Source organism: Leptinotarsa decemlineata, unplaced genomic scaffold, assembly GCF_025532065.1.
Source record: "Leptinotarsa decemlineata unplaced genomic scaffold, Ldec_3_MD MMD2_tig00002082_RagTag_RagTag, whole genome shotgun sequence".
In the NCBI taxonomy this organism is placed as follows: domain Eukaryota; kingdom Metazoa; phylum Arthropoda; class Insecta; order Coleoptera; family Chrysomelidae; genus Leptinotarsa; species Leptinotarsa decemlineata.
The window spans coordinates 7,041,701-7,056,339 of NW_027412573.1; the positions used below are offsets into that span (position 1 = coordinate 7,041,701).

The window sequence follows — 14,639 nt, forward strand, 5'->3', positions numbered from 1 at the left end:
GTATATTTCAGTTTTTTTGTATTTTGTTTAATACCTGATATATTTGTATAATATTTATGTATATTAGGATATCTATTTCAAATAAATCTATTTCTATGTTATTATGTTTTTCTCCAATGATTGTTTTTTTTGTTATTATGACTTTCAATTCTTTCTACAAATTATTGAATGATTTAATTTAGTTCTTGTTCACAGTTACATGTATAATTTGTAAAAGCTCTCCTGTAAGTGGGTCTTGTACCGATTTGGGCAATAATTTTTTTTCTAGCCTTGAGGTACACCACATCCGTAGAAAATTATAGAAAATGTTCAGTATTTTATTCAGAGTATCCTGACTAGTTCAAAATCTAATTGAGTTTTAATGGAAGATACCGAGGTGAATCAATAGGAAGTGAGACAACGCTATAGGATAAAATTTATTTAAATTGAACGAAAAACGATGAGAGGACATTCAGAAAATAAAAACGGCACACTGAAGGTCACCATTTTCAATGCAAAATCTACTTAAACTTCCAAATAATGTCGGTAAAAAGAAATATCTTCGGCATATTCATTCAACTCATTACCTTTTAACAAAATTACTAACAATCATGTCACGGCCAAGGTCAACCTAATATTGAATGTACATAAATTTGTGACGTTGAAGGTGTAGGTATTCAAACAAAAGATAACCGTCTCCTTTTCTAACAAGCTTTCAAATAATTCAGGAGACAAGCCATACCAGATTTAAAAAATTAAACATGTTTTCTATAATGCACAATGCTCACTCGCAATTGCTCGTTAGTAATTTTGTGGCCAAAAAAACACCGTAATTATGTCTCAGCCACCGCATTCACCAGAGTTGCTACCCTGCGACTTTTTCCTGTTCCTAAGATTGAAGAGATCCATGAAACTGAATCGCTGAGAGAGATCAATCAACACACTAAAAAGTGCATTTCATAACAACTTCGGCGATTGAAAAAAAACACTGACACACTGACTACTTTGAAGGGGACCAAATAGAAATTGATGAATAAATGAATATTTTCGGAAAAAAAATTAAAAATTCACTTTATTTTTTTAACAGACCCTTTTTACCAAGGAGTAAAGCTATGAAAAAAGTAATGACAAAAAGCTGATAATTGAATATTCTCACATTCCATACTATTACTCGTAACCTTCTATAATTAAAAACTGTATTTTTTTTCAAATGAACAATATGTTTCAGATTTTCTTATCAAACCTTCCATCGAATGGAAAGCCAATATGTAGCCAATCAAGACAAGAATGATATTGCAAAACGAATATCTAGTGCCATTCTTCCTTGTTAGTCTACTTAACGCAGTTCTATCTCAAGATGTTACTGAAATCAAGAAGTACGGTTGTCGATGGTATGGAGGCTCTTCTGCTAGATTGGTTTGTGACTGTCAAGAAGGCACCGAGGTAATTTTTTTTAAGTGAAACTTTTTCAGTAATAGTCCATTGAATTGTGGCTTCTCGTTGTTGTTAAATGTTGTAGATAAATGTTTATTTTCAAATGGAATTGGGAAAGTAAATTAATCTGGGGTAAATTGATGATTTTTAAGGATTTGTTGTAAACGAAACAGAAGAATAAAAGAACATTACAAAATATCAATTAAAAACTTTCCACAAAGATGTGTAGATCATGCCTCAGAAGTTTATTTTGGGTATAAACCGGAAGAAAAATCCAATCGAACGCAGTAACGCCATTCAGCACAATGTATCAAAGAGGATAAATATAAAATTTTACTTAGTTCGAACAAAAACAATAGTCTTCAACTCCTCATCAGCACGTTTTTGGATATTTTTGAAAGATAATTCACACGAATCCTGCAAAAACTTTACAAGTTTGGGTGATTTTTTGCTGGTATCTTTTTGGCAACACTGTTTTTGACAGATCACGCGTGAATCGTGTCTTGTGTCATTGTCAAACTTGTTCAATTTGGTCTATAATTCAACCATGAATCGACTTACGAATGAACAACGCTTGCAAATTATTGAATTTTATTATCAAAATTAATGCTTGGTGAAGAAAGTACATCGTGCACTTCTTCCAATTTATGGGCAGTTTCGTTGGCCTACTGAGGGAGCTATTCGGACGCTTGTAACTAAATTTCGAATCCAGTTTACATTATTGGACATCAAACCACCAACACGCATACATAGAGTGAGAACCGAAGAAAATATTGCGGCTGTATCCGCCAGTGTTCGTGATGACCGTGAACTGTCGATTCGCCGCTGTTCGCAGCAATTGGGTCTCTGTTACTTCACTACGTGGAAAATTTTGCGAAAGGATTTGGGTGTAAAACTTTGTAAGATACAGCTGATGCAAGAATTGAAGCCACACGTCCTCCCACAACGTCTAACATTTGGTGAATGGGCGCTGGCAAAGTTGGAGGAAGATCCACATTTTTATCGAAAAATTGTGTTCAGCGACGAGGCTCATTTCTGGTTGAATGGATACGTTAACAAGCAAAATTGCAGCATCTGGAGTGAAGACCAGCCACAAGCATTGCAAGAGCTACCGATGCATCCCTATAAAGTTACTGTTTGGTGTGGATCATCGGGCCGTAATTCTTCGACAATGGCCGGAACGTTACTGTGAATGGCGAGCGCTACCGTGTGATGATTGATGACTTTTTGTTGCCCAAAATGAGAGAATTGGACATGGTTGACATGGTTATCTCACGTTTGGGGCCCGTCAATTGGCTGCCTAAATCGTCTGATTTAACGCCTTTGGATTATTTTTTGTGGGGTCATGTTAAGGCTCTTGTCTACAGGGATAAACCAGCAACGACTGACGCTCTGGAAGCCAATATTGAAGCATTTATACGTGAAATACCGGTCGATATGTTAGAGAGAGTGTGCCAAAATTGGACCTTGCGCATGGGCCATCTGAAGCGGAGCCGCGGACAACATTTGCATGAAATCATCTTCAAACATTACATTATATTGATCATTCTATCGATTTCAATAAAGATTGCATCAATTTTTTTGAATTTTTGTGTTGTTTTGAAAATCAAATCGTATACCTCTTAAAAAATCAACCGTTAGAAGTAGGTTTGTTGGCAAATATATTTTATTTGAGGAAAAGGTTCCTACAACACGAAACCTAATTTTTTTCGATAACACCAGCTTATTTGAAATTGTCAACGGTTTTTGATTCCCCTTATAAATATAAATCTTTACAGATGACCATCGGAGCCAAGTCCATCCCAGCCTTCGACACGACCGAAGTCCAAATAAGCAGATGCAAAGTACTGAGGTTCGAGGAAAACTCCGTAATGGAAATGAAAAACCTGAGAACTCTCAACCTGACCGATATAGCATCGATTGTCTTTGACACCAGAAGCCTAAACTGGTACGGCTTCAGAGAGGAAAACGCGCAGGACGAACGCTTTGACGTCACCGTACCTTCGCTAAGGATATACATATACAACAGCAACGTCTCGCTCATTTCCAGCCACGCCTTCGCCGGAAGAATCAACGAGATAGTTTTCGACGGCGCGATTATAGAAAAAATACAACCGTTCGCCTTCAGCAACCTTCTGCAAACCGAACGCATCACGATCAGGAACTCGGAGATCAAAGACATCGAGGTGCAAGCTTTCAAAAGGTTCTCGACCGAGTATTTGGATCTAGATGGCGTTACTGCGCCACTCGTGCCTAGTCGAGCTTTCGCCAACGTGACGGTTTACCAAAATATGACCTTGGCACACTGCGTGTTCGACACCGTACGTCCCGGGGGCTTCGTAATCAACGACCCCAAAGCGTTCCAGGTGACCAACTCGAACATCAGCCAGTTGAACGGGGAGGCTTTCAAAGTCTCCTCGAGAGGAACGGTGATCTTCCGCGGCAATTTCTTCGGAGAGGTTCACGACGGCGCGTTCGGAGGGATAAAGTTGAGGCGAGATTTTTCTTCGGGTGACTCACTCTTCATTTTCGACTCCAACACGTTCTCGAAATTGACTAGGTACTCTTTGACCGTAGAACCCAGTGCGCGGTTCAGGAACATGTACATGAGCCAGCCTTGCGAATGCGCAGACTTGGACCGCAAAATAAAAGAGAATGCTTTCTTCGGCGACATGAATTGTTTACACGAAAACCAGTACGTGGCCGTTAAGGAATTCAGAGCGGGAATGTGTTCCGTCGTTAACAATTATTACATCACTATTATTATAGTTTGTGTCGTTGCCGTGGCGCTAGTAGTCGTTCTCACCGTATTGGTATTGTACTACAAACATGTGTACAGGAGCAGGAAGTACGGCAAAGGTGAACGCGGAAAAGGCGGCAACTTGAGTTTGATCGTTCCAGACGGACGGACGTACAGAGAGACGGAGCTGCACGTCATCGTAGAAAAGACTGATCTCCTTACCACTGATTTGTAATGCACATGTTATTTGTTGTAAACTTATTGTTGATATATATGTCGGATGGAGCCTATCTAACATATATTTATAGAGCCATGATAACAGTATTAGAATGAATCGAGTCAGAGTTTGTTTTCAATGAAATTGTTCATATTTATAATCAATATTCTTGTGAAACATGTTGAAAATTTTCAATATTCAAGTGAATTTTCATTCTCCAGAAATATAAAATGGACGATAACAGCTTTTTATTGATAAAACTGTAAATAAGAATTTTAAAAACATTGGATTTTGGGAAGAGGATGTCGAGTGAATTCAAAAAAATATTAGTGGGGCGTTTTTACTTTTAGCATTTAAAGTTTCACTAACATAAATATGCATACTATCACTTACCGTATTAATACAGGAGCTGAGGATTACACACAGGAATGAAACAACAGTTTTCTTTCTAACACAACTATCAAACAGAATGATCGACTAAAAGAATTTCAGAAATTCACTGTAAACTGATTATCAGTGATGTCATTTTTAAATATTTAAGAAGCCTTTCGGTATTTTTAGTATAGTGGAAAATGAAAAAATAAATAATATTAAAAAATAATCATTAAAATTTTCCAGTTAGTTAGCAAAAGGAGGTATTGAAAATACAAATTATACTAATAAATGATCGAATAATCAAATCAAGTGAATAATTTAACCCTAAAGAATCAATTATTTTAATGGCTGGGGTTACTTGCACATGCATCATTTCATGCAGTGCATTTCTTTAATGTCCCCCCCTTTTATTTTTTGAATGGGTCAACTCAAAAAAATTAAATTTGGGATAATGAAATTAATGCATGAATACTTTATTTAGAAGTGAAATTGACAGATGAAACTTTCGTGATGACAACTGGGCGCCATCTGAAAAAAAAATTAAATGGAAAGGGGAGTGTTGTGATACGTCATTTTTAAGCTCCTGACGAATACTTCACAACCATAGAATATGAAGTCTATATCTTCACCTACTACACGAGGGCGGAACATTTAATAATTTTCTGAAGACAAACACATTTATATCGATATTTCTAGAAATATTCTTTTTTATTTGCCATATGGCAATTCCAACAACACGATAAGGTTTGTTAAGTTATTTTCTGTTTATAAAAACGGCAAAAAATGTCAGTACGACAATGAACATCATTGTTCAGTTAGAATATTCTCATTTACTTTTCGGTTTTGCTAGTAGAAAGGTACCACGTTAACAATCTCTAAAATAGTCAATTCTTGTCTATTGGAAGAAAAAATTGAAGCGATTTTTACTTACGATGCGACGCGTAACTTTCCTATTTATAGAAAATATTTGAGGGAACTTGTATCCAAATTCACAACTACCGGTAGTGTACATAACTAAAAGCCCCCAGGTCATCCGTCCATTCCGGAAAAACAGCAAGTGCAAATAATTGATGAGATGGTAGTAAATCCTGAACAGCCCACTTATTCCGTCGCGAATGTTTGTGAGGTGTCTCCTTCCACTGTGTGGAGACTTTTGCAGAGGAATAGGTATCATCCATACAAAATTAAAATGGTACACCAATTAACTGAAGATGACCCTGATCGAAGAACAGAATTCTGCGAAATTGTTGGAAATGCAATGAGGGCAGTGCAAAGGTGTAATTACAATAAGCCTGAGTTACTTCTAAACGTTATATTGAACATATCAATAATTTATATATATTATGATGAACTTGTATCTGACAGTCATTCATATACATACAAAATGTCAAACAATAACTGAAAATAAATGATTGATGTACAATACAGGGTGTGTTGCATTTTCAATTACCAACACCCCCACTAAAATGCGGTTGAACATCAATATTCATTTTCTCTAAACATATACCATGTTTTCGCCTGAATAAGGGTTTCGTCTCCTTCCTAAGTCTTTCAGATTTTCTAGGGGTACTAATATTTTCTATAATTTTCTCTGATGCAAAAGGTTCTGGTTCTTCTTCATCATTTTTCTCATCACTTCTAGTAGTTTCTGGACTTTCCCTGGTTTCACTGTTAGCCGAATTTTCCTCATCAAAAATACCCCACACTGTTTGGGTATTTTTCGAAATGCTTTCAATTTCAGAGTGATTATCCAATGTCTTTTTCAAATGCGTGTCATTTTCAATAAAATGAACATCACGACTTTTAATGAGCTTATTCGAATTTGGCCTTATGAAGCGATATCCTTTGGTTTCATCGCAGTAGCCCACAAAAATCAATTCTTCAGATTTCGAATCCCATTTGCGACGATTTGCTTTTGGTACGTGAACCATTGCTTTACAACCAAAGATTCTGATGTGTTGCAGGTTGGGTTTCTTTCCAGTCCACATTTCTTCAGGTGTTTTCTTCATCGGTTCTAATGCTTTGCACGGAGATCGATTGATGAGGTAAACTGATGTAGCCACAGCTTCTGCCCAAAATTTTTTCTCCAAATTTGAATCAAACAGCATACACCTTGTTTTTTCACAAATTGTACGGTTCATGCGTTCTGCTATCCCATTTTGCTGTGGAGTATAGGGACAAGTTGATTGATGCCTGATTCCACATTCTCTGAGATAGTTTTCAAAATCTCGATTGCAGTACTCTGTACCGTTATCTGTCCGCAAAATTTTGATGCGATTTCCAGTTTCATTTTCTACCATATTTTTGAAATCTCTAAAAGTATCTTTAACATCTGTTTTAGATTTTAGAAAATATACAAAAACTTTCCGAGTGTAGTCGTCAATTAATGTGAAAAAATATTTTGCTCCTCCCAAAGATTCATTTTCTGTTGGACCAGATAAATCGGAGTGAATTAGTTCTAACACTTGATTTGCTCTAGTGCCAATATGGTTGAATGGAAGTCGGCATTGTTTACCTTTTAAGCACGGAATACCATTCTCACAATTTTCTTGTTTGACGAACTGAATACCTTCAACAATTCCATTTTTCATGGTATTCAGATCTTTCATATTTATATGACCGAGTCTGCGATGCCAGAGGTAACTGTCACCCTCTGTAGATGCAATTAAAATTTTATTTGTACATTCAGTCTCAACATCCAGTATATACATTCCATTCATATATGATGCTGTTGCTATGGTTTCACTATTATCGACAATTTGACAGTTCTCTTTATTGAATGTCACATGAAAACCATTTTGTACAATTTGACTGACAGCCAACAAATTTGTTGTCAGATCAGGAACAAGCAATACATTTTTTACAGTTAAGTCTTTTATTATACCTTTAACTTTGATTTGCAAATGTATTTCACCTTCTGCTTTCACTTCAACCTTTGAATTATTGGCTACAACAATTTCTTTTATTTCGGATTCTCTCAAATTCGTGAGCAAGTCCTCGCGCATTGTCATATGAGCCGTAGCTCCCGAGTCAATAAACCAGTCATCCGTATTTTTAATATTCACAGCAAAACCCGCACAAAATCCAACGTGATTGTTCTTAATTTTATTGTCAGTAGTAGATTTGCTAGGTCTTACATCCTTTTTATTTTTGTAGATTTTATTTTGAAAGTCTTTCTTTTTATAACAATCATTTGCTTTATGTCCGTATAAGTTACACTCATAACATCTAGGTCCTTTATTTTTATCCTTCTTGTCTTTGAACTGTCTGTTACCATAAAACGCACTTTCGCCTTTAGTGTTTGAACTTTTAACATCTTGCAACAACTTTGTTTTAATACTGTCTCCTGTAATGGTTACGTCTGAACTTTCGATGCCCATTATCATCGGCTTATATTCTTCCGGTAAACCTGCCAACAAAAGAGTTCCTAACCATTCTTCAGATATATTGAAACCTATGCCTCTCAGTTTGTGTGCAGTACCAATAACTTTGTTTACGTAATCATCAACATTATTGCAGTTCTGGAGTCTGGTTGTAATTAAAGTTCTCAATAATCCAACTCTCCTTGTTAATCCTGAATCTTCAAAAGTTGCCTTCAGTTTGTCCCAAACAGCCTTTGCTGTCGGTGCATCTTGGATATGAACATAATTGATGGGATCAATTAGCAAAATTATTTTAGATTTGGCTTTAGTGATCTTTTTTTCATCTTTCTCTGTACCTGTGACGCAATCCCAGAGTTCTTCATGTTCGAGATAAGTTTGAACTGCGAACCGCCAAGTATTGTAGTTATCTCGACCAGTGAGCTTTTCAATGGAAGATCCAAAACCATTACTTGAACTCATATTGATAAATTCAATGATGCAACATTCACTTATTGACAGATTACAACTTTTACTTTGTTGCCTGGGCCCATAACCTGTTGGAAATGCAATGAGGGCAGTGCAAAGGTGTAATTACAATAAGCCTGAGTTACTTCTAAACGTTATATTGAACATATCAATAATTTATATATATTATGATGAACTTGTATCTGACAGTCATTCATATACATACAAAATGTCAAACAATAACTGAAAATAAATGATTGATGTACAATACAGGGTGTGTTGCATTTTCAATTACCAACAGAAATCATGACAGAAACCATTGTAAGGCATCTTATTTATCTCCACAATATTTGTTTTAGTGACGAATGTACATTTTTTTCAAACGGAAATGTGCATAAACAAAATTGCCGTTATTGGAGTGACACCAACCCTCACTTTTTCTGGGAAACACACACCCAATATCCAGAAAAAATTTAACAGGAGGACTATATTTGAAATATGCTGGAAACTACTGTTGACCCTCTCATCACTGAAATCGTCGAAGAGAATCCTAATGAATTCGATATGGATATTGTATTCCAACAAGATGGAGCACCACCACATTACTCTAGACAAGTAAGAAACTATTTAGATACTACTTTTCCCAGTCGTTGGATTGGCCGTCGAGGTCCTACAGAATGGCCAGCCCGCTCGCCAGATTTAACACCTTTGGACTTTTTTTATGGGGATACTTGAAGCAAAAGGTGTATGAACCTGCTTCAATATTGGATATACGGCAGAGAATAATAAATATTTGTAGAGATATTGACGTTACTGTTTTCGAAAATGTTCGGCGTGAAATATCGGATAGGCTGTTCATATGTCAAGAAGTTCAAGGCAACCATTTCGAGCATCTTCTGAACTGACCTCAAGCTTATTACCTCATATTATGTAGTTAAATGTCAATGTAATTAGGCAATTATTAAAAGTTCCGCCATTTTATAGTAGTCGAAGATATTGACATTATGTTCTAGGGTTGTGAAGTATTCGTCAGGAGCTTCAAAATGATGTATCACAAGACCCCCCTTTCCATTTAATTTTTTTTCCAGATGGCCCCCAGTCGCCATATTGAAAGTTTCATCTGTCAATTTCACTTCAAAATATAATATTCATGCATTAATTTCATTACCCCAAATTTCAATTTTTTGAGTTGACACGTTCAAAAAATGAAAGGGGGGGACGTTAAAGAAATACACTGTATATTTGGGCATCCAATATAAGGTGATGAAGTAATAAAAAAAACAACATGGCTACTGCTCTGAACAATATAACCTTTCAATGGAGAATTGCTTTTATTTATTGAATTGGCTGAAATTGAACCCCTTATTGAAATGGCAAAACTTTTCAATTAAAAACATTAAACTGTCAAGCGATAGTAATACCTCATCAACTGGTCTTAATATCTGAAACATGTCGACTCACGTTTGTATAGCTATCTCTTAATGCACCAAGTGCTATCATCCAAACAAGAGCTTCTTAATTAAATGTAAACGTTTATTGTACTGCCTTCATTTGTTACTTGTAGACTAGTAGGATGCTATATAAAAGTATGTGTTGTATCGCGTATTTTGTTGGTGAAGTAATCTATTTGAAAAACAATGAATATTCAATTAATGCAAAAAAAGACATCAAACAAAAGCAATATTCAAATCAGCATTCTTCAAGAGTTTATGTATCCATTTCAAACAAAAACTGACGAAAATTATGATTCAATTCATGAATGCAACTTTTGAACTTGAATGTTTTTAACAAGGATTCATCTTGTTGAATTGTGTTGTGAGTTTTTTGTCAATACCGTGAATGACTTCCTCATGAAGTAATTGAATTCAAATATTGAATACATGTCCAACAGCACATTGAAATAGGAATCATCTAGTTGGAATCATGTTGAAAAATGATCGGTATCATCTCATCAATCTTATGGCTTCCTCCTGCTAATTAATAAACACTCTATATTAGACAAGCATACCAAATATACTTCAACAAAATGAATTACACACAGAAAACCTCTTGATATACACTAACCCATTACCTTTCCCATCTGTTTTTCCAAGATGAAAAATCATATTCAATAAACATATTGGACCAATCAAAATCGGACTCACCTGTAAGGCAGCATCCCGTCCAAAGCTTGATGAACGGTGGGTGGTGAGCTGAGTGCCAAACCTTTCGATAATAATGGACTATGTCTTGAAAATATATCGGAAGCAATGTTTTCCGCCATTTCCATATCAATGTCTGCCTCATCTGAAAACATTTGTCAATTAGTGAAAAATTGCATGTAAAGTATACCTCATCACATAGTTGGGATAAACGGAATATGAAATAAATTATAGAAGACACATTCTAAATGGCATTCCTTATCTTTTTGGTAGCCATATGAATCTGACATCACATCCATTTTTGTTTGAATTTGTAACACTGTCAATAGAACAAACAAAACAGTCTCATATAAATGTATCATTCAGTGTCATAAAAAACTGTAATCAAAACCTGAGAAATTTTAGAGGAAATTGAATGTTTTGTGTGAAAAAACAAATTGAAGCAAGTGAAAAAAGCACATTCCATAAGCTTTTATTTTCAAAAGCGAGTTTCTGAAATTATCGACTTTTTGTCTTTCAAGTGAGATTAATTCTATTTCAAAATTTTTCAAAAACTAGCACAAGCCCAAAAAACGAATATTTATCAGTTGGATTAACCTAACTGATTTTCTGGATAAATTCAATAATTTGCTCTTCATATACAGTGTGTCTCACTTCTTATGGAAACACCCCCGTATCTTCCGTAATATTCAAGGTGGAACGATGAAACTCTCAGGACTGATGGAAATGCTCAAAATGCACCTACCACCTGAATGGGGTTGGCCAAAGTGATATACACTGTCCGCCACTCGCGATGGAACACCCCATTTTTACGGTAAAATATATTAGGGGGCAAAATAGGCTCAAAATTCCTTCAGATTCGTGATAAGGCTACCAACTTACTACGATTACACTTTTTTCCTGAAAAAATTTCAGTCCTGAAAAATCCGAATTTATCTCACTTCTTATGGAAACACCCCCGTATCTTCCGTAATAATTGAAGTAGATTTTTTTTTGGTTTTGACATCAAAACGTGAACGAAATTGTTTAAGAGAAACTCGACTTTTGTTTTCACATAAATAATTTATTTTTTATTTTGTTGTCAGGAAAGTTATTCCTTCTCAATAAGAGAGAAAATGGTAATTTTGTAAGAGGAACGGAAACATGTAATCAGTGAGGTTTTAGGATGGTAAATGTACCTGAGAGTACTCTCCAGATAGAATGAAGGGGTTCAGGTATTGAAAGCGAACTATTTTGCGCCGTAATATGTTTTACCTAAAAATGGGGTGTTCCATCGCGAGTGGCGGACAGTGTATATCACTTTGGCCAACCCCATTCAGGTGGTAGGTGCATTTTGAGCATTTCCATCAGTCCTGAAAGTTTCATCGTTCTATCTCGAATATTACGGGAGATACGGGGGTGTTTTCATAAGAAGTGAGACACACTGTATAATTCATTTTAAATAATTCTCCAATTTGAAGGAAGTGAACACCCATGTTTATCATGTACCTCTGGAAATAACGTTCAGACAATATTTATAGGATAACTGATGTCTCAAGCCTTACCACCAATGACGGGAAGAAGAATATCCTTTTTCAGAAGACTCGCAGCGCACATGCCCCCCAAGAAAGACAACTCGGATTCTAGATGTTTGAGTTCAATATTCAAACTCGTGGTCCCTTCAGGTGGCCACTCATAACCTAGAACGAGACACTTGAATCCATAGGCGCTGATCCGGTCGTCTTTCAAGTAATCCGAAGCGGTTTCCAAGGAAAAGATCACCTCGTTACCAGGCAAGATGATCGAATTGGTAGGCCACGTCAAACTAAAAATACAAAATTCAAATAGCGATATGTCAAAAAAATCATAAATACACTGATTGTTTACCTCCCACTGAATCTATGCAGGACAGGCCAGTAAGGCATCGGAGGGGTGTCGTTGTCTTCTGAGCAACCACCAGATTTCTTTTCTGATTTGTAATTCATAGCAGGAACGAAAAGTTGAAGCGAGTCTTCCGGTTGAACTGTCGAACATGCAGGATCAAAATCCAAACTCATCCATTTCACGCTTTCAGGAAAGAGTACTCTACAATGAGAGAAAACATTTGCAGGGTTATTCGGTTTAATTTATTTATGTATTCAATAACGAGAAAACTTCAATTCAGTTTACAAAAGTTCAAACAGAAGAGAGAGTGCATATTATCCAATTTTGGCAGGACTTTAGAGTTATTGGGACCCGCCCACAAGGGGATGTGGCCTTTCGACCACAAGGGGGAACAATATGGTAGAAAATGGAGGGCAAGGAAATGGAAAGCATTTTTTTCATTAATGCTAAACACTTACATATACTTAGGTTTGAATTGACTTTTAATACATTTAATTAGCTCTAAGAATGGATAAAACTTATTGTTGCAGACTTCTCGACGCCAGAGGTTCTCGCACATGTGCATAGCCAGATCATCACCGTTGTAACCACGCTCTAGCAGGTCGTGTTTAGGCAACTTCTAACTGTCTTCAATAGTCTAGGTGTGAGCATTGGTCTGTTGTTGGAATTTTAGGTTAGGTTAGTGTTAGGTTAGGCTAGGTTAGTGTTAGGTTAGGATAGGTTGAAGTATTAAATTTGATATTTTGAATATTTTTTTAAATAATTAGGTATTCCCTCGCTCTGAAACCCCTACCATTCTGTTTCTCTCATCACCCCCTTTTGATTGGGCGTGGTCCCAATAACTAAAGTGCAGCCCCAACTTTAACAAACATGACATACTGAATCCGTATCTTTTGTAAGGTTTGAGGGATGTTTGATAGCATGCATGGTTAGCTTTCTCAGAGGAAAAAAATCCATTTTAGGATGGTCCGCAAAGTCGACAAAGGATACAAATTATAGTAGACTATTGCACCGAAAGTTTAACAATTTCTATAAATTCATACGTTAACGAGATCTGTAGTTTGTCGAATGGAGTGGTACTAAAAATGAGTTTCAAAGTGAGTTTCATTCAAGTGAAAGGTTTTAGAAGCAGTTAATGTGCCCTGATAATGTTTTGTAAAGATAAATCATACATAACTTGTTTTGAAAATTTGTTTTGTATACTTTCAATGAAATGCATGTATTTGATATAACACAAAATTATTCTAATCAAATTAAAGTACACTTCACTGTTTGAAGATATTATTCTTATTGACAAAATCCAAGAAACTATAAATGTACAGATGAAAATTTGTTCACAAAGATACAATACAAAAGATGAAGGTATCAGTACATGAAAAAAATAGTATTTAATAATCATATCAATAAAAAGTTTCACTAAATTTCTACAATAAAAAAGCTTTTGAGATACCGAGTCTTACTGTTTTTTGAAGCAATGCTTATTATCTAGAATTATAACTAGTTCCTTATATACAACTTTTCTTTCAAGCATCATATTTTACTCAACATCAAAATATATTATAGACTGTGATCTAGTGGAAACCATGTAGAAACACCTTCTTATATTGAGGTAACCCTATCATGAGCTTCACACCAATCAGCACCTGTCGTTTTGGATAAACTGTGCATCATCAAAACTTTATGGATGTGTATATTTCTGGGTACAAAGAGATTATCAAGAATGTGCTGAAAGTACCATAATAATCAAACTATAATTACCTGTAATTAGTTACTGTTGAAGGTTTGTATGGATGATCACTTTCTACCAGGGTGTAATGATGGCTTGTCGTGTCAGCTTTGTAATCAATTGGTTCGTGAGTGGAGGACATGTTCAAAGAAGCTGACAATTTGTTTTTCAAACATCCCGAAGTTCCCATCAAATTTAAAGCTGCTACATGAGGAAGAAGTTCTTGAATCAAGTTCAGTATGTGGACAGCACTCTGAAAATTTTTATACTATTGTTTTCTTTTCAAAGTAAGCACGAAATTTGAATATAAAGTTATGACAAAATACATTCAACCAAT

The 14,639-nt window shown here is 35.7% G+C and overlaps 2 protein-coding genes across 6 annotated transcripts in view; one reads left to right on the forward strand and one right to left on the reverse strand.

Moving 5' to 3' along the window:
• The window catches only part of LOC111505587 (uncharacterized), a 33,337-nt gene extending 28,726 nt beyond the window's left edge, over positions 1-4,611 (forward strand). For all 4 annotated transcript variants that reach the window (XM_074176918.1, XM_074176920.1, XM_074176919.1 and 1 more), the window contains exons 2-3: positions 1,208-1,422; positions 3,192-4,611. In XM_074176918.1, coding sequence (XP_074033019.1) covers positions 1,267-1,422; positions 3,192-4,388 — 1,353 coding nt within the window. In that variant the 5' untranslated portion in view covers positions 1,208-1,266 and the 3' untranslated portion in view covers positions 4,389-4,611. The remainder of the gene's footprint in view (positions 1-1,207; positions 1,423-3,191) is intronic.
• Positions 1-14,639, reverse strand: part of hiw (MYC binding protein highwire) — a 216,379-nt gene that overhangs the window by 174,341 nt on the left and 27,399 nt on the right. For both annotated transcript variants that reach the window (XM_074176913.1, XM_074176914.1), the window contains exons 23-26: positions 14,335-14,555; positions 12,580-12,777; positions 12,258-12,517; positions 10,717-10,858 (exon numbers count right to left, since the gene is read on the reverse strand). In XM_074176913.1, coding sequence (XP_074033014.1) covers positions 10,717-10,858; positions 12,258-12,517; positions 12,580-12,777; positions 14,335-14,555 — 821 coding nt within the window. The remainder of the gene's footprint in view (positions 1-10,716; positions 10,859-12,257; positions 12,518-12,579; positions 12,778-14,334; positions 14,556-14,639) is intronic.